At 37.0% G+C, this 20,066-nt stretch overlaps 1 protein-coding gene across 1 annotated transcript in view; it reads right to left on the reverse strand.

Annotated features, from left to right (window-relative positions):
- Window positions 1-20,066, reverse strand: part of LOC108573586 — a 200,152-nt gene that overhangs the window by 133,470 nt on the left and 46,616 nt on the right. Inside the window, exons 2-4 of the mRNA XM_017936049.1 lie at window positions 15,573-15,724; window positions 15,122-15,198; window positions 14,614-14,688 (exon numbers count right to left, since the gene is read on the reverse strand). Coding sequence (XP_017791538.1) covers window positions 14,614-14,688; window positions 15,122-15,198; window positions 15,573-15,724 — 304 coding nt within the window. The remainder of the gene's footprint in view (window positions 1-14,613; window positions 14,689-15,121; window positions 15,199-15,572; window positions 15,725-20,066) is intronic.

Genomic DNA, 20,066 nt, shown 5'->3' on the forward strand with positions numbered 1-20,066 from the left:
TGCTAGACTATGGCTTCGCAAGCGTTCTTTTGACGTGCATCAATGCGCACCGGACGAAATAAAAAATATTGGATGTCGAAGCGAACATCATTTTTATTTTTATTCCTATTCTACTCGATAAAAACGAAAAAATGATTTGTTAAAAATTCAGCTTCGAAGCTCGTAATTCTTTGTCCAGGAACTCTCGTCGTAATACACAAACCGTTGATAAAATATAATCCAGAAATACGGGGAAGCTGAATATGGGAAATGAATTAAAATAAAATCAATCGATATATATATATATTTGCTGATAAATGTTTGAGAGTAAACAACAATCCCTTTTTTTCAGAATGTACACGATGTATTAATAATAATAATTAGATTGAAGTATGACGTGCAGAAAAAATGATTTTTACGTGAAATAATGGACTGCTTTTCTAAAATTGGTAATGAAAGTGGAAAAAAGAATACTTTAACACTTTTTTTAAATTGTATTCTCCTGAGAAGTTTTGTAGAGTACCCTATGAATTGTTATGATAATAAAACAACAAAATAATGTTATCACTTCTTATTCTATCCTTCTTGCGTTTAATTTCTTGAAAAAGCACATTCCTCAAGCACCCTTTAAACAAGTCTTGTATTTTAAAATATCTTCTTTCATACATTATGCAAATATCCCCCTAAAAAATTTAATTCACCCATACTTCCTGTTCTTCGTTAAAACGAACGAAGAAAATCTTTCAAATTTTCTTTACTTTCGTCATAAAATATGGCTGTACATAATACTATCTACCATTTCAAACAGTACTCTTTAAAAAAGTATCCTCCTTCGCCTTAAACTTTGAATTTCATTCATCTCACATTACCCACAAACGGTAACAAAAAAAAAAAACAAAAACTGATTTACCATCCGATAAACAACGTCTTGCAATATCCTGTGTGCACGAAATGAACCAGTAAGCTTACGAGAGGCGATATTATTTAAAGATAGTGACGAATGAGAATTAATAAACCATAAAACGACGGAACGAGGGTTCCTGATGCGTGTCCTACAAATTACACAATGAATCGACAAGCGGGCAATAAAATGTGTTTGCTCTTAATGACGTAACCGAAACGGTAACGAGATCGTAGAAATCTCTTCTGAGCATCGGGAACGTAAAGGACGAAAGATGGTAGACGGGGCTGCGGAAATGCGGGCTTGGCCCCTTCGGGCCATAAAGCCGAGAGGCGCACCCATCGAGCAAGCGTTAATGCGTCTCTGTCGAGTATATTCGACGCTCACGGCCATAAGCCGATTGCTTATGATCAATGCGTGTGTAGAGAGAAAAAAAGATGCATCCTCAAATCTGCTGGCGATTATAACAGTGGTCTAAGTCGAAAATCTAGAAAAAATTGAATTTATCGCTTATTCTGCGTTGCGTCAATCTTCGTAGAAAACAGTTATACTATAAGAGCAGGTATTTTGTGAAATATTTGATTAGAGAATGAAAAAGTATTTTTTGATGCACCCAAGGGGAAAATTCGAAATATCTCGAAACGAAGAATATATGACTAAGACTTTCATAATCACAAATATCGTGTAACAATGGCGCACTTGTAATAGTCACTTTTTAACCATGTTTAGGTTTTTAGGATTATTTCTATTACTACCGGACCAATACAAATTCTTTTCTTTTTGAATGTCTTAGTTTAGAGGAATCTGCAGGCTGATTGCAGTATATATTCTGTGGGCCAATCTTTTTTAAAGTTATCAAGGTCACTTTTGATTTTTTAATTTGAACTCTATAATTTTTTTTTGCCCATCTATTAACAGACAAAAAGACAAATACGGAAGCCAAATACATAGTTTCTATTTTTCGTTAGAAAAATGGTGGAAATGGTGAATTTTCTTCTGCTTTCTTCGAGATCACCTACCTTTTTACATGAATGAATATATACTTTTCTACTGTACGTTGTAGCAGGCATTTATGCGCATAATATGACTTCAAAATGACTTTGGATTCTAAAATTTTAAATCAAATACGAAACTTCCTTTCATTTGTCATTTCTTCTATCAAGAAAATTATTCTTCCATCTCATTCATCCTTTGAAACTATTTAAATTATGTCTAAAAATTTTCTCGTAGCACAGTACCCAAATAGAGAAGATTAGGCAGTCCCTTTTACGTGGCCCGTGGAGAATAAATATGCTGGACAAACGATCTTCTTCAAGTCCATTTGTTCTAAAATTAATTTCAGAAAAGTGCATCGTACGTTAGAATATAATTTTTAATTTTATTAACATCGTCTGCTTCGTAAGAAACATATCTTGTATCATTCTATTTGAATTTGATTGTTTAGTTTCATAAATTACTTCAATGCAAAGTATCCTACATAATTCAGAATTATATTCACATAGTATCGAAAACAATTTTGTTGATTTCCTTGTAAAAATGTTGAAGTATAACTTCTCGAGTTAATTTATCTCGCTAAAGAAGAGATCGAAAAGTCCAATTTCTATTTCTTTTTTATATTTTATTCTAATTTAAAAAAAATAGTAACGATGTTGTTTGAAGTTTCATTTTTGAATTATCAACGAAAAACACTGGCCAATCGGAGCGCGCGTAGAGCCCGCGCCCAGGCACGGGAGCGCTGACTCTCATCCGCGCGCGATCGTGAACAAATGCGTACGCGTGACTTCTCGGTTATCGATCGCTGTCAAAAAATTTTGACTTTGCACCGCTATTTTTATAAGGCTTAGAGAAATGGTTTTTTGCCGTCATTCCCACGTTTGTATAAATTTTTGAAAAAATTGCAATTAGTTGGAATCGCGCACGAATGAGCCTCTGTTCTCCGTCCCATCAAGGACAATTTTACTTCATCGATTTCTCTTCGAGAACATCGAAGTGCCTTCACTTTCTTAATTGAATGCTACACATTGCTTTGTCACCAAAGTTATTGGGGAGATAAAAATAAACCCAGTGATCCACATCAAGCCGCATTTGATAATTATCCATTTCTCATTTCCTCTCATTGCATCAAGTGTCGACACCTTAACTGATGTACGTATTCCTTAATTACACATTTTCAACGATTAAAAGATAAAAATGTCAACACGGACATCAATTTTTGCTCGTTTCGATTTAACACAATAAAAACATATATTAATACGCATTTCGATCACCGCTTAATAAAATGTTTCCATCCAATACTGTTTATCAAGACGAGAATTTCGAAATGTTTGCAATCTTCTACTTTATCGCGTATAAATATTTCACCGTTTCTTAAAATTCTGTAAAATATTAATAACCAAATACACACCAGAAAAAATAGAGAACATATACATCGCAATGAAATATTTTTGCAGAAATGAATTCTTTCCGACTTTTGGGTACAATCAAGGTGTTATTTGAAAAGAATGAAAACAGATCAAGAATCGAAATAATTTCCATTACTGTTGATGACCTTTCGCCATTTTTCTAGCAGCCTTGAATCAATTATGTGAATCCTGATCTAAACCTAATATTATGTTATGACACTTACTGAATGTAAAGCAACCCTAACCAGTCGTTATAAAATTATTAAGATCTTGAAATAAAATAAATCCGTACGGATTTTAATAAATATCTGAACATCTATTTCCATTTCAGAAGCCGTCATTGATTATACCGTACCAAACATTTTCACGAAATTCAGTTTCAAAATGAGTTCTGTTGCAGGTCGTTGAACTCGTCTCGCTTTCGTATAATATAAAAGGAATTAAAGCTATCAATTGAAAAAAGTCTGTGGTATCGTCATTACGCAAAAACCATTGCAAATTTAAAAAATCTATTCAAGCCATCGCATTGCGTACAAAAGACAATAAAACTTTATCCTCTTCTATTTTTCTCAAAAATCTACTGCTTACGAGAAAAACTGTACATTTTTACTGATGCATGATACTAATTTTGGCGAAGAAATGGAATTTCAATCGTATAATACTTTCTTTACGAATGTAACAGGTGTTCTAATACTTATAAACAGCAGTGTACACATAATAATATTATAAAAAATCCTTCCAATTTCATTATTCAAAAAGCGAAATAAATAGCTGAAGCAAGCGTGAATACCACAAATGACTGAAAGTGCAGTTTGCAAATCTCATTGAATACATATACACTACCGGCCAAAAGTTTCGAATCACTGAGCATTGCAATTTAAAAAAGTCATCGACTTTGAGAATTTTTTATCATTCGAATCACTTGATATGAGATAAATTGATAAATGTAGAATTGAGATCAACTTCAAATCTATAAGAAATTAGCAGCAGATTTAATATTGATGAAAAGTTGGAGGTGATTCCGAACTTTTGGCCGGTAGTGTATGTACCTCAAAGAAGGAAGAGGTCAGAAGTTAATAGCCCAAGCGAGATGCGGGAATTTAGAAAACTGGAACAAGTACTGGGAAGAGGAGGAAGGTAGGAGATGCGACTTGTGTGGTGATAGATTCGGAAATCTGGAACATTTGACAAGGGACAGCAGAGAAACCGAAATCAGGATGGAAGACAGGACAGAAAGATTGTAGAGTGGCTCGAGAAGCTGAAAAAGAAAAGAAAGAGAGTGGCTGATAACACCAAAGAGAATATTAAAGTATAAGGGAGGGGCAACAATTAATGAGTAATAAGTAGGGTGATAAGTTAGTAGAGTACGAGGGAATGTGAATGGAAGAAAGAGAGAGAGAGAACGAATCGAACGAGTGAATAAGAGTTTTACAAAACGTAGGTTATTGTAAACCAAGTCCAAGGCTGAATAACCTAAGGTTTACCTGCATTAATATCCTGTTAATACTTTGATTTACTGTGGTTACTGATTTTCCCAACAAAGACGTCATCCCATTGTTCTAACCGCATTTTGCAGTTCGACAGGCTAATTCTCGTGGATTACTCCTAAAGGAATATATCGCGCTCAAATGATTTCATTTAACTAATGGAAATAAAGATTTCTTAAACAACTTTTAAGAAATACGAAATTTTGAATCTTATTTTGAATCTTTTGTTTCAATATAAACAAAATACTTTCACATTGATGAAGTTAAAACTCGCTTATTTTCTATGTGTCTTTCTTGAAAACGCTAATCTTTGAAATATTGCTCAATGTTTAATTCCGCAAGAAAATGTCTAACACACAGGAATACGTGTCTAACGATATTAAGCGGTGATTTAATTTCATATGTAAATATTCATTCAAGCGTGGAAAAAGTTGTACAATTCGATTAAAATCTGCATCGAGTCCCACTATCAGCAATCTCTAGTTTAATGGATCCTGACCCGAGGGTAAAGACCCTTCGAAAGGTAATTTGGCACGTTTTAAGGGTCATTAGGTTACTGATCTACGTCGCAATTAATCTCAATTCTAGCACACAGCATGTAACAATTAACCCGAAAATCTATGTGAAGTATATTCGTAAACAAAACGTAACGTTAGACACTTGTGTTAAAACGGAGATCCTTTTGCTATAGGAAAGGTTGCAAATCGGATCTTCTTTGAAAATTTTTAAAACTAACGTATAAACTATACTATTTTACTTCAATATTTGACTCTGCTGAACAAATTTATGGATCGACTCATAGATCTGCTCTCTGTCTTGATTAATTATTTACCATGTGACAATTATTTAATGTCGCTTCTCAGCCGCCACTCGATTGCAAAGGGTTAATAAATCAAATTCAACTTGTTAAATTATTAATATCTTGCATCTAGTTTACAAATAAATAAGTACTGCCCCTTGATTCCCTAGAATTATCCTCTTATTTATAACACCTATCATATTCATAGAACACATTGTGTTTATAATATCAATAACGACACATACTGAGTGCAAAATGATTAAAACGATGGTCAATATAATTCTACAGTGTATAACGTTAATTCCCCCTGACAAGAAATAAAAGATCATACCGTTCGCTGCAGAGACACCAAACAACGGATCGAAGCTTCCATCAAAACAGACATCCTTGCTGAACGGTCCATCCTTCGATAGAACACGATTTCCCTTCATTTTCTCATCTGCATAAGTTTCTTCCAGCATCGCGTAACTTTTCCCCAAAGTTTCCCCAAAATTGATACTATCCCTCGCGTTTTCCATATTCATATTTTCCACCTTTTCCTCGTCAACTTGTTCATCCTTGAAACGCACAGTCTTGCCTTCCTTAGCAGGAGCAAGAAAAATACTAGAAACAGCTTCGTCCTTCCTGTCTTTCAGGATAGGCGCCCGAATGAAAAAGTCGATCACAGTTCGTTCAATATCCAATCGTTCGTCGACTGCATTGCTGTACAATTTTTTCGAACTGACTTTTCCTTCGTCGAAATTTCTACCGCCGTTGGAATTGGAATTCTGAATTTTTCCGCAAGCCCAGTCGCGCAGAACTGCCGCGGAATCGGGAAATTCGTTGGTCGGAATGGCGACGGTATTCATTTTCCTGAAGTCCAACGTGTTTAGCTTGTTTTCGAAGTTCTGCTTGGTTTCATCGTTCCTGAAGCAAACCGGCGGCTCGATGAGAAACTTCAGTGCTTTTAGTTGTTCGTAGTATTCATGCTCGAGGCCCCTTCGGCTCACCTCGCTTCTTCTTCCGCTTCCGTTTTCCTTTCCGCCGTTAACCAGTCCAACTTCGGCAGTTGCCTTCGGAATTTCCGACCTCGGATCGATTTTTCTGGCCACAGGCTTTATCACAGTCACGTTCTTGTCCCGTTCCGATCTGGAACGGCCCAATCCACTTTCCTTGCCCCTCTTTCTCGTCAACTCTCGTTTCTTCGATCCTCGATGACCCTTCAACCTTGCTCTCGCCTTGCTTTTTCTGCCGCGTTTCCAGAACGCGCGAAACGAACGAACCATCGACAGTAGCCGGGATCCTGGATTGGCGAATACGACCCTTTCCTTCGATCTCGTACGAAACGTACGTTTCGTTGGTCGCTTTGTGGTGACCAAAGGGTCTGTTGTTTCGAACGACGAGAGCCGAGACTTGCCCGTCTCCGTCATGCTGGTCAGGCATTGCGAACAATCGAAAAATCTCATTTTCCGAACAATTTCGATTCCCGACTTTCCGGAAGTGACTACGGTTGGTATATTACACCGGTGATCGTTGTACCGAGAAATCGTTTGCTCAGCGAAACGCTCGGAAACGTAGCTCGAGGAGAGACAGATGTGGTTGGAAAAGCGATTTCACGTTTACATTGCAATTTGGTTTTATCCTTGGAAATCGTTTAAATTGCTTTTCCTATCGACGGATACATTTCTTCTTCGTATCGACGATACTGTAAGTTTCTTTTTACGTCGATTTCCGATTTATTTGCTTGTATGTATCGTTATTTTCAAAGAGAATATCGACACCTGTTTCATATTACCAGGTCTTTGCAGCTAGAATTGCGAGGAGCATTGTGATCGAAGAAGTGTATCCGGTTTCTATTACCGGTGAATCCATTGGTTCTGGCCTGAATTACGTAATTCAACTGTGTAATTTGCTTACAGGTAGAGAGCGAGGCAACGCACGAAAGTTACGCGAATAGTTGACGATACAAGTCTTCCATTCGTTCAATCTCTCGTTTTACATTCCACGTTAATTATTGAAACTATCCGCTACAGCTCGTGAAACATTGTTTCAACTTCCCCTTTACCGTATTCGCTGTAGTATTGACAAAGCTCGGATCGATCAGGCATGCAACGCAGCGAATTTCTGCTGCGAACGGGCTGTATTTCGGTTCTTTAGCCTTCAGTTGACACGAAAAGAGATTTGTTTTCGGATTTCCAAGATCGGAAATTTTTAGTTACGCTGTTTGTCTAATTAATTAAATCTCTCGAATCTCGTTTTCATTCAGAACCGAGGACGTCTGGGATAACGTTGAATTTGGCAGACGGAATAATTCAACAGCTTGGTAAGACTGAATTATATAGAAATTACCCTTCTGAAGTAAGTAAACTACTCTTCAATCAGGTCCATCGATCAAAATCCACAGTCACAGTTCATAGAACAACATAGATGCTCACAAACTCGCATCCATGCAACGACTTCTTCACTAATCCACTACTTTCTGGACCATTTAACCTGCAACTTCGCCACTTTAACCGTATACCTAGCTCTTGTACCGTTCAACCGGACTTTTGTATGGAACAAGTAGACGAAAAGAAAACCGAATCGAGACAGTTTCACCGGCACGCCGGGCAAAGTGTGTCCGCGCACTAACAAAGAGGTGGGTCAGACGGTGGTTCGAAAAGGAGGAAGAGGGTCACCTTCTAGGGCGTCTTTTAAGTGAAGGAGGGTGCGGCATCGTCGTGGAAACACAAACGAAACGTGTAGCTGTGGTGGCAGGTGCATCTTGTACACGTGATTGTCGGTGTGACGGAGAGCAGGTGTGTCGGTTTCATTTGACAGTGTTTGCGAGCATGCACGGACACAGGACATAAGTGAACCGTGGGTACACGTTGCTCGTCTACCCAGCGTCGCGTGACGACACACCGATTCCCAGGAAAGAGGCCCGCAACGGTGGTTGGGAGAGAGAAACCGACACGATAAGCCGTATTTTGTCCGCAACCCTTTATCGACGCGTTAATTTAAATGGCCACGCTATCGAATTTGGATCACCGGCAGATTTGTGGCTGTGGATTTTGCTCGGGTCGCCCTTTTTCTCTGTATACGATGTTCGTGTCGATACCGTTATGTTGTTCATCGCTGTCGTGTCAAGATCGTGATGACAACGGTACAATCAATCGACAAAATTGAAATTAATTGACGCCGATCTTTGCTTATCTACCATCGGAGATAATAATGCAAAAGGTGCCATTTGAGAATTGGAAGTAGCGTGTTTGTGAAATCAATTTCCATGATTTCTTGTATAAACTGAAGCGTTCTAACTACACTATTTTCTTTTTCTTTTTTTTCTAATTGAGCTTTCTAACTAAACTGATTGAATAGAGAATTAAAAGAGGTATGTATTAATTATTTTGATAAGAAACGATGAACGATTAGAAATAAAGAGGATATGACACCTATTCTGAGTATTTTTCTGTGAAAGAAATTTTATGTCAGTTGATGACAAATTTGAATGTTTAAAATTATATTTTGTAGCTGATTCGAAATCCTCGATACTCTACAATTTGTTCACCTAGAACAGTGTGAGCATATTTGCGCTCAAAAATACAATCACACTCTTCTGATATAACTATATCAAAACGTATGTAATTATTATTTAACAAATTTCAGAATTAACGAAGGAACGAGATTCGTACGAAAGTTGTACGAAAAGTTAAAGTTGAAAGAAGGTGTAATAAATCGACCGCTTTAAATTATTTATTGTTAACAACGGGAAGACTGTGCGTTAGTATATCGTAATACCTCTCTACTTATACTTATCTCAATAAAAAAAAAGAAATGTATCTACTAAAGCTCCTTTCTCGTGAATAATACAATCATTTACATTTCCGAATGCGAAAAGAAAAAATATACGAGGCTATTTGAAAAACATGAGTTGATTTTAATTTTTCATGGAAAAATGATACTTTCGATGATTTCTTTTACACCGATAAACTCTTCACTTAAAATAATAAACTTTCGTTTGAAAAATGTTCTTGTTGAAGTATCAGAACCAGCTGAAATATCGTGGCGATCGATTTATGCCGCACCCCATACCTATACTAAAGCTCACTTCTCGTGAATAATATAATCGTTTACGTTCATCTATAATACTTCAACTCAACGTACTTCCCAAGATAAATCAATTTAACGCATTCCCTGTCCCGCGCAACATATATGACGAACTCATTTGTCTCTGAAACAATATATCATCCTTTGTAGAAATCAGCTTCGATGACGTATTTACGAGGCAGTGGCAGTGAAAACGTCTGAGACGCTACACTGAAACTCTATCTACAGACAACTGTCAACGTGTAGAGCGTTTACATCAGTGCCGTTCAGTCATTGCCCGTGCGGGCAACGTACTAATCTTCCCCGGGCGTAAACAAACCGGCGGGCAGCAAGCCACGCCTTCTCGGGCAACGGCGCGTGTATGTATGTATATACATATGAGCCGTTTAATGCAAAATTAGTGCAAGTAAAAAAAGACGATTTCTATTGTACGTTCAAAATAAGAATAACCTCGCTATTGGACCGATTCTCGTCCGTTCTGCGCATAGACAGAGAGCGTAGCAGAGGGTAAGACGGAGGAAAAGTAGTGCAAATAAAAAAAGACGATTTCTATTGTACGTTCAAAATAAGAATAACCTCGCTATCGGACCGATTCTCGTCCGTTCTGCGCATAGACAGAGAGCGTAGCAGAGGGTAAGACGGAGGAAAACGTAAGCGGTTAAGTGGGGGTTTGGACGTTCTAGGGGTTCTAGCAAGCCACTCTATAGTTATACCTTAAATCAAGTGTATACATAATCATTTTATTCAATATTCTGACAATTACACCATTTTCTCGTCAAAATCCACGGCTCCCTCATTACTAAAATAATTTTTAAAGTTTTGTCGTACTTCTCGTGAAGATATATTTGAAAATGGTGCTCTTAGGTACTATTTCTCCAGAATTTCTTAACGAGTATTGCCTTAAAAAATTTCGTAAGGGACAGTATGGCATCCTTATGTTGTACATAATTCAATGTATATTATATTAATTGAAGCCATAATCCCAAATGCATTTTCCACAGCTCTGCAAGCTTCACTAAGTCTATATTTAAATATTTTTTCTTCCCTTGTTAAACTTTTTCGAAAAATGGTTTTATTACATTTTCTGTTAATAGAAAACTTTCATCGCCTGTAAATGTACATCGTAACACAAAATATGTTCCTTCAGGTGCTGTAGGGTTAGAATGCTGTCTCTTGTAAAACTCCTAGTGTATCACAACACTAAATGTTCCCTCGTAGTTGTATAATAGTAACACGAACCACTATTGGCTGGTTTTACTATTTGCATATGTTTACCGTCAATTGCTCCAAAACAACTATGAAATTGCCACAAAGATTCGAAGTCGTTTGCAATTGACTGCCATTCTTCCTCTGAGCGTGGAAACTGAAAACAGCTCATATTTTTATTTCTTTCAAAAACAGGATGACACGAATTGCTTCACACAACAGCTTCTTCAATTACAAGAAAGACATTGAAACGAAAAAGAGAGCACGATGGCAAAAAAGAAACAATTAGTTGAACTTGCCCATAGAGCTTTAAATAATACACAAGTTGAACAAGATCCTTGCGACATAATGGGGAAAAAATGCTTGTTATCTGAGACAGTTAAATGAGCAACAATGCATAGTAGTTGAAAAGCTTATAACTGATGTTATATATACGGTGAGTTATCCTAATATGGAAGACTTTTTTCCATGCACATATTTTACCTATTTGCAATGCTTTTATATAAACTCAAATATTATGGTTCTGTAGGAAATTTTATGCTATTTCGACTGGTAACAGACAAATTTAAAATATAATAACGGTTTAGACAATATTTATTACTTTTACTGAGGTCCTCATTTCCCATATTTGGCTGATGGTGCTCCTAATACGAGATACTTTATTCGCCTAATATGGAATAGCATATTCTAACGAATTTACTCCTTTGAAGATGGGAAGTAGGATATAAATAAGTAAGTAACGCGTCTAACAATTATTTTTATTTAAAAAAAGAAAACAAAATTTGTTGCTGTTTATACAAAATTACCAAGAATTGTTTACAATTGCTATCGAAAGATTTGGGTTCTCTTTTAATGGTTTAATAAAACGGAACAAAGTTCCTCTAGGAACAGAATATGTCTTCTCCGCCTTCAAAAATCCAATTTTTTAATCTATAACCGCTTGTATCGCTTTATACATATCTTCTTTTTTCTATTTCTTTCTAACTTGTACGATAGACGACATCTGAACAACAGAAAACACGTTTCACTCACTCAGTCATACTAGAATTAGACATGCATGGCCTCCTACATGAAATATTCCTTATCGAGCACCTTATCATTGTTGTTTGAGTTGCCAGAAATATTGTATTAACGAGATAGAAATGAATAATTTCCACGATGGTTACCCAATCCAGACCATATTTGAAAAATAATCACATAACAATAAAGTTAATGTACTTATCTTGTTACGTATAATATCAGTCTGAAGATTCCTATGCGAACACTCAGATTGTGGGTTTCTCTTCAATATTCTTTTGCAAACACGTGATTCTGTACAATCTCTGCATATGCTCACTAGTTGAAATAAATAACAAACGCAACCGATTGTATTTACTGTCAATAGAAGGCAATGCCAGGATTCTTTAATACCGTGGTAATTCATATTGGGCACGTATTCCATATTAGGACAACTCACCCTATATTGCAGAAACTTAGGCAAACTGAACGAAAATTATTCAGTAAGAGCAACGCAAACACTTTCCGCACATCAGCCTTTGACAAATATGAAACCAAATAACCAAAGCATTAATTCACCAAATATTATATTTCGCAGTTACTACGAAAATGATCACGTAGAACAAATATATGTATATTCAACACTTGACCACAACATATTTTGCAAAATATTGAAATAAAAACTTCTTTCACATGTCATTATTTACCTTCAAATACTTGGCTTTTAAAACCTCATATATTGCTCAGCAGGTTGCTGGAATTATTTGACTCAACAATTGCAGCCAGGTAGCACAAGGGAATTACAAATCTTCTTAAATTTGAACGATGGCTAAATATCTAACTGTAGCTATCAAACTTTCTTCAGCAGATAAAGCTTCCGGCATTACAGTACTTTTCTTCCCGATGTACGATCGAATCAAATTTAAAACGAAACAAATTCTTCTTCGTTCATGTGTATAGATAATCAAGAAAAGTCTTTGAATTCGTTTTACCGCAATTCGTTTTACCGCAATTTTTTTAATACTCGCACATGAGAAAATGTATTTTTGGCAATTGGCCAATTTTTTACCATTTTCTTCTTCTACAGGGTATGCCTTCTTTCTCTTCAGCATAAAGCAACTGCTACACCAGTTGCAATTTTTCTTCGCATACACAAATTTTCAAACGCCATTTCACTACTTCGAAACTGTGCGTGCTACTGACTACAGTGAACACTGAATACTGATTGCAAAAGGCAACATGATACCAAGAGACCGCCTCACGGTTTCACGTGAGACCTGGCCGCAAGTCATACAGCAAGGCAAGTCTCACCATGTGTACTGACTATAGTTCGTCCAACGAGTCAAGTCAGTTGAGATAAACAAAACATTCGCGTGTTAAGCACGTGACAGATACAAGGGACTCCAACTATTGGCTGGCGAACGATAGTTCAGGGGATTTACATGAGTCACTGTCAGGGCTTCCTTCGACTTCTCAGGCTTATTGTTAGTGTTACAGTGTCTGAAAGTTGTGAATACACTCCTGTCCCAACCACGTGCGTTTGTTTACCTCTACTTATTCGACTCGTTGGACGGACTGTAGGTCGCTTAAGCCAAAGAAGACATATTGCTTCCAAAAGTAAAACAAATATTTATTACAAATATAGATACGCCCATGCGTCTATACGTTGACCAGTTGAACCATTGCATATGTATACGGGTCTCGGTTAGTAGGGTTCGTCGATGTGAAAAAACGACAGAGGAGGAATGACTTTGACCGGCCAAAACATTTCGCCTCTACTATAGATCACGTTTTCCCGTAGAAACAATAGAACTGAGGGCACACTGATAGGCATGGTTACTGTTCTATCCATACGATGGAATTTCCACACCATTAAGCCTTCACACTTTTTTTAAACAACTAAAGCCTCTTACATTCTCAATCTCCTAAAAATTCATAATAGTTCCTTTTTAACGTAGATACGAAACAAGCTACGTATTGACAACACGAACGGTAAGTACTTAGCAAAGTTCTTTTCTATAAATGTTTTCAAGAAACTTTCTCTAATTTTTCTGTGCAGTGCATCGTTTATTTTAATTATAACCTATCTGGCTTAAGGGAGGCTTCTCATGTAACAGCAGTAAAATCGAACGATTCTTCTATATTTTTTTTTTGGAAAACTATTAGCAATAGAAGATTGTTATTTCGCAGGTAGATAGATACGTTCATAAACTACACAAGCAATATTTTTTTGTTTACCTTTTTCCATTGTTATATCATATTTTAATCGTCAGAATTGAAAAAATAAAAAGTTTCTTAAAGTTAGATAGTTTGTGCTGCGATTATACCTATTTCAAAAAAAACTTAGGCAATTTGTACGGTTTTGGAACCAAAATTGACTTTTCTCGGTAGATAAATAACATTTGGAAAATAAAGCTGCAGGTCCCGTTAATAAAATTCCAATTTTCTCGTAGTAATAATAATGTTGTACAATTTATAATATCCATCTAATTTGTACTAAAACTATGATTTTTTTTTATTAACTTCGAGAGCAAAAATTGTCATACCTCTTCGCGCCTGACACTGTTGTATTTATTAGTGAAGAAAGTGAAACTGTTTGGGACAATTAAGGAAACTTAAAATTATCTAACAAGTACGAAAGTTCAAAAGTGATGTAATGTCTTTAATGAAATATATGTAAAATACTTTTTAAAAGATTAATTAAAAATTGGAGTTATACAGAAATTACTTTTTATCAAATTATTAAAATTATACAGCATCCTGAAAAATACTCACTTGTTTCGTTCTTCTTCGATTCTGCTGATATGATTCTTGTATTCGATGTAGTCGTAGTTTTCGTTGTCGTTGTCTCTACAAGATAAAGAATTCAACATTTTAATCTACTATTAATAAAAACTGGTACATCAGACATGAACGAATCAGTATATTTATATTCCGATTACGAAAGTATCTAATGATTCTTTTTAGAAAATTAAAAGTTTGCTACAATTATCAATATTTTAATACTAATATCTCTTATCTAGAAATTGAATCTTCTCAATCTATACAATCTCAATTTCAATCTTTTTACTTTTAACTTATCAACGGAGGAAGACGAATTAACTCGCCATTCAAGTAACCTACGTTTAAACTGTAATAAATTACTTATTAAAAATTTGCTACTTTTAATTGCATATTTATCCTTGTATTAAATATACAATATCGTTCTGTTATATACCAATATTATAGCTAATTCAATATTTCCATTTTTTATTGTAATGTAATAAAAAGAAGACAAACTTACTGCTGAGAATTTCTGTGGTAGTGTTTTCTTGCAAACTACTTCTGTAAATTCGTCTTTTCGGAGAGCTAGTATTTTCCCTGAAAAAGAAAAAAAAAGAAAATATTAATGCAATCCTATTATTCAGACATCTCATTGCACATATACACATATGCATATTGCACATATAATAAAATAAATAATACACCTAAACAGTAAGAAAGTAGATAAATAAAAGTTATAATTTTTGTAAATAATTAATTCATCATGAAATGTACTCGTCAAATAAAATTCTATTTATATAATTCCGATAAATGTAAGTAATTGTAAATACTATCCAAGAATTTTTTTACATAAAAATCGCTCAAACAGGAATACAACCGAACAACACGAGTCGCTATACTATTATCTCAAAAATGATTAATTAAATTGCTGTATAAACAGTGAAGCATGTCTGTACACAAAAAATACTTACTGATTCAAACCAAGTTTCAAGTGTTCCCCGGCGTTTCGTAAGAGTGCGTGTGCCTCGCTGTTCGTTAAATCTCTGGTAGTTCTTCCATTTATACTACTAATTATATCGCCCTCCCTCACCCCTTGTTGAGCCGCTTTGCTGCCTGGATTAACCTGCAACGAAAATTCAGATTTGTTCCCCAATTAGAATGAAATTTGTTAACTGCATTTAAATGAACTTCTTAATTTATACCAGCGCAACGTGAAGAAATTAAAACGCTTTTTCGGGAAAAAAGTATAATTAATATTCACTTTGCAACTGCGTGTCTTTCCACGCTTAAACGTAGCTTTAATACTTTACTACGGAGTGAACTACCAAATGCGTAATTCAAACTGACTAACTGAAAAGAATATGTGTAAAAACATTTGCACATTTTCTGTATAGGAAGAGTTTTGAAATTAAAAATTTTCTTTAAATCGTAGATTTAAGGCTTTCACGACCCGGAGCGTGATTGTTACTCAGGCTTTCGGGCGTAAGCCGTGTCCTTGTGGGAAAAGTATTCCGACGTTTCGCAAGCATTGCAGCTCGCTTCATCAGGGTTCGTGAAACACACCGATAGCAATCTTTTGTTGTAATTCGTGTTTGGAAGATGGTTACAACACTGTTTAACCAATTTCACTGGAGATATTACAGCTAATGACGAGTCGCAGTCGTAAAATGTGAAGAGGCCTCGGTCTGATCGGTTATCCAGATTGTAAAATTCATTAATCACATTTGGCCGTCAGACCGAAGTTCTGAAACTCGCACGGATACGTCATAAACTAGGGCTGATGAAGTTCTTCTCCGCCGGGGGCCTCACGGTCCCCACCATCGGTCAGTCCCTTCCCCCACTCTTTGATTTACGACCTCGCTGTATCGCTTCCACCAACTATACACGGTACTTCGTAAATGCATGCCAAAACTTCATTGGGGTGAATGCAGAAACTGAACAAGTAAAAAATGTCACGTGGACGTACACTACCGGCCAAAAGTTTGGAATCACCTCCCACTTTTCATCAATATTAAATCTGCTGCTAATTTCTTATAGATTTGAAGTTTATCTCAATTCTACATTTATCAATTCATCGAATGATAAAAAATTCTCAAAGTCGCTGATTTTTTTAAATTGCAATGCTCAGTGATTCGAAACTTTTGGCCGGTAGTGTATGTTCGATATACCTCATCGAATGATAAAAAATTCTCAAAGTCGCTGACTTTTTTAAATTGCAATGCTCAGTGATTCGAAACTTTTGGCCGGTAGTGTATGTTCGATATACCTTCGTTTTCCAGTTATGAATGATTAAAGAAAATGTCTCAAGTGCCCTCCTCACACCTCAACACACGCTACTGCACGTCTTAACACTTAACCCTTTCACTACTACGGGGCGCCTATAGGCGTTTTGAAAATTTCCTCGCACTATACTGTTGGAGCCTTTTGATGCACTTCTACCTTAATTTAATACTTAATTTTATCCTTCACGCACTTCCACCTGAATTTAATAAACCAAATTTTAAAACGATACGGCCAAAACAACAAATCATGCGGCCGTGGTTAAAAATATAACGACAGTCACTCACGTTACGCATTAAAATCTGCAGCAGCGAAAGGGTTAAAGCGCCGGGTATTTTGCTGGAAACTTTACTCAAAGCGCCGCAATATTTACGAGTTTTGTAGAAACGTGCACTTTTGCAAAATCAAATAAAATAACTCTTGTGAAACAGAAAATTTCTATTGAAAAATTTTACGTAGTGCTGATTACAGGCACAGCGATGATTTTTAACGATATAAATATTGAGCCACTTGCTGTTCGAGAGATACAACATTTTTTCTGCACAAACGTGTAAAAGCGCATTTAGGCGGGCCCAGCACTTTCGCTAGTCCGGCGCTTGAAGTGTTAATATGCCTTGGCCTATTAATAATATCCATCGATGTGAAGCAGATAAAACTTCGGGCAGTCAGTGGCTTATTCTCGCGAGTTCGTTAGTGCTCTAAAAATTGTGTATACAACGCAAGTGAATAATGTACAAGATCAGCAAAATTCGAAGGATACCTGGTATTTTCCAGAGAGTGCGCAACTCAATGCAGGAGCGTGTGCTGAGGCTCGAGAAGGGCACTTCAAACATTTTCTTTAATCATCCATAACTCGAAAACTAAGGTATACCGGACGTACGTATGTCTATGTGACACTTTTTACTTACTGTAGTGTGTGAATTTACCCCCTGAAGTATTGACATGCGTTTATGAAACACCCTGTATACTGTTGGAGAAGCAACGACGTATTGAAGGAGGTTTGGAAGGAGGGCACAGCGGTCGCATGATACGATACTGGGTGTAGATGGGCAATTATTTATTTATGCACGTTTCGTTACGAGTACGCGCTGAAAAGCCTAAGTCAATAAAACGCACACATTAAATTAAATATAATATTATTTAATTAGTTCTTTATTTCACACCCATCCGCGGCTCGCGATTCCTTGCGTTGGTTTATTATATTCAATAGGTACGCGGTAGGAGAGCCTGACGGAAACTGGGGCGAAATAAGGGAGCTATTCTGCGCGTAGTACTATTCGACTTTATTAGACAATTCGGTGACGTTCGGTGCGTGAAGACCACTAGACAAAAATCTGCTGTTTCGACGGAAAAGGTTTCTAGATATAGGTTCGGTAAGTACGAGAGTAGGGGTTGGTCTCAGAGGTCAATGTAGGGAGAGGCGGTGAGGTCTAGGTTCAGCGATGAGTAAAGGATGATGTGGAGGTCTAGGTTTCGGGGTGACTAACGTTAGGATGATGCGGATTTGTTTACAGTTAAGGAAAGGAGGCAGGATGACTAAAAACTAATAAAAGATAGGAGAGAGGTATACGACAAAAATCAACATATACTTGGTGGAAGAACTTGCGGATTTGGTTTTACGAATGTGTTGTGAATGATGGCGTGAATGTCGTGTGTTTGTTTTGTATATAGGTGGACATTCTGGGAGTCGGTGTGATCTATGGCTTGAAAAGGTTTGAGATTGGCGAAGCGAGCAGTGAGTTAGCCGGAATAGGAGAGTAAACAGTAGAGCAGCGTGGTTGGTGAAAACAATAAGAGAGTGAGAATAAGTGAGATATAATAAGAGAGCATTATTCAGCTGATCAATATTCCCATTAATGCATTGTTATCTTCGTTGTGAAATTGTCCTTATTGAATACATATGTGTTAAAAAACTCCAACCACGTGTTATTTACCCACAGCACTATGGTGAGGTCGCGATTCAGAACGTTCATCACGTTAACAACGTACCTTCGTTCTGTGCGGCTCGTTTTTCATTGAACCTTCGCTACGTGCTAATTGTAAGCTGATATTTCCGTCGTTCTCCTACTATTTTCACCGTAATAGGCACTAATTGAGCCTAATATTCCCATTAATGCATTGTTATCTTCGTTGTGCAATTGTCCTTATTGAATACATATGTGTTAAAATACTCCAACCACGTGTTATTTACCCACAGCACTATGGTGAGGTCGCGATTCACAACGTTAATCACGTTAACAACGTACCTTCGTTCTGTGCGGCTCGTTTTTCATTGAACCTTCTCTACGTGCTAATTGTAAGCTGATATTTCCGTCGTTCTCCTACTATTTTCACCGTAATAGGCACTAATTGAGCCTCTGTAGGGTAAAATAACGAAATATAGCGTACCGCCAAATAAGAAAGTCTTCAAAGAAAGCTGCCGCAGTGAACGTGTTAAGCGAAAACATCGATTGATCTAGTCGCACGCAGAGCCTTACAGAAGCTCCCCTAATTTCAAGTCACAAGCATCGAGCAAAAGACGCGAACCCTCGGACAGCCGACACTTATAGCGGTCAAGCAATGTCCGTGATTGGATCAGTATAGACTCGTATCTACATTTTTTCCTGTCTTTATCACTTTTTTAAATTGACTTTAATGGAACGTATGACCCTGAACAAGGCTCGAGCCTCTTACCTTACCCAAACTGACGTTTCGGCGATGGAATTTCATGTTTTCTCACGCCTGTCTAACTTCACGACCTCACTACATAGCTCTTGCACCAAATATACCTTTTATCTTCGAGAAGACCGAATAACTCGGCCTTGTATGACATTGTCTTTCACATTCGAAATATAAAACGCTATTAACGTTCAGAAGTAGGCTATGCAGGAGTCGGAGCTATTACGCGCGGCTCATGAGCCGCCAGTTGGTCGCAAGAAAAAGATGAAGACGGCGGAGTCAAATAGATATTAAGGGGGTCATTTCCCTAAGGCTCTGCGGAGCAGGCAAGTAGGGGAAGGAGCCGCATGCGGCCCGCGGGCAGCCAGTTCGTCAGTCCTATCATAGAACGTCACGGCACGCGACGACACACATCCATGTACAGTTGGTGGAAGCGATACAGCGAGGTCGTAAAATTAGTCAGGCGTCAAAGTACTGCGCTTAGACCATATACTTATACTTAATAGACGCGGTGTATAGTAATTGAC

Source organism: Habropoda laboriosa, unplaced genomic scaffold (genome assembly GCF_001263275.1).
Source record: "Habropoda laboriosa isolate 0110345459 unplaced genomic scaffold, ASM126327v1 scaffold158, whole genome shotgun sequence".
Taxonomy (NCBI): domain Eukaryota; kingdom Metazoa; phylum Arthropoda; class Insecta; order Hymenoptera; family Apidae; genus Habropoda; species Habropoda laboriosa.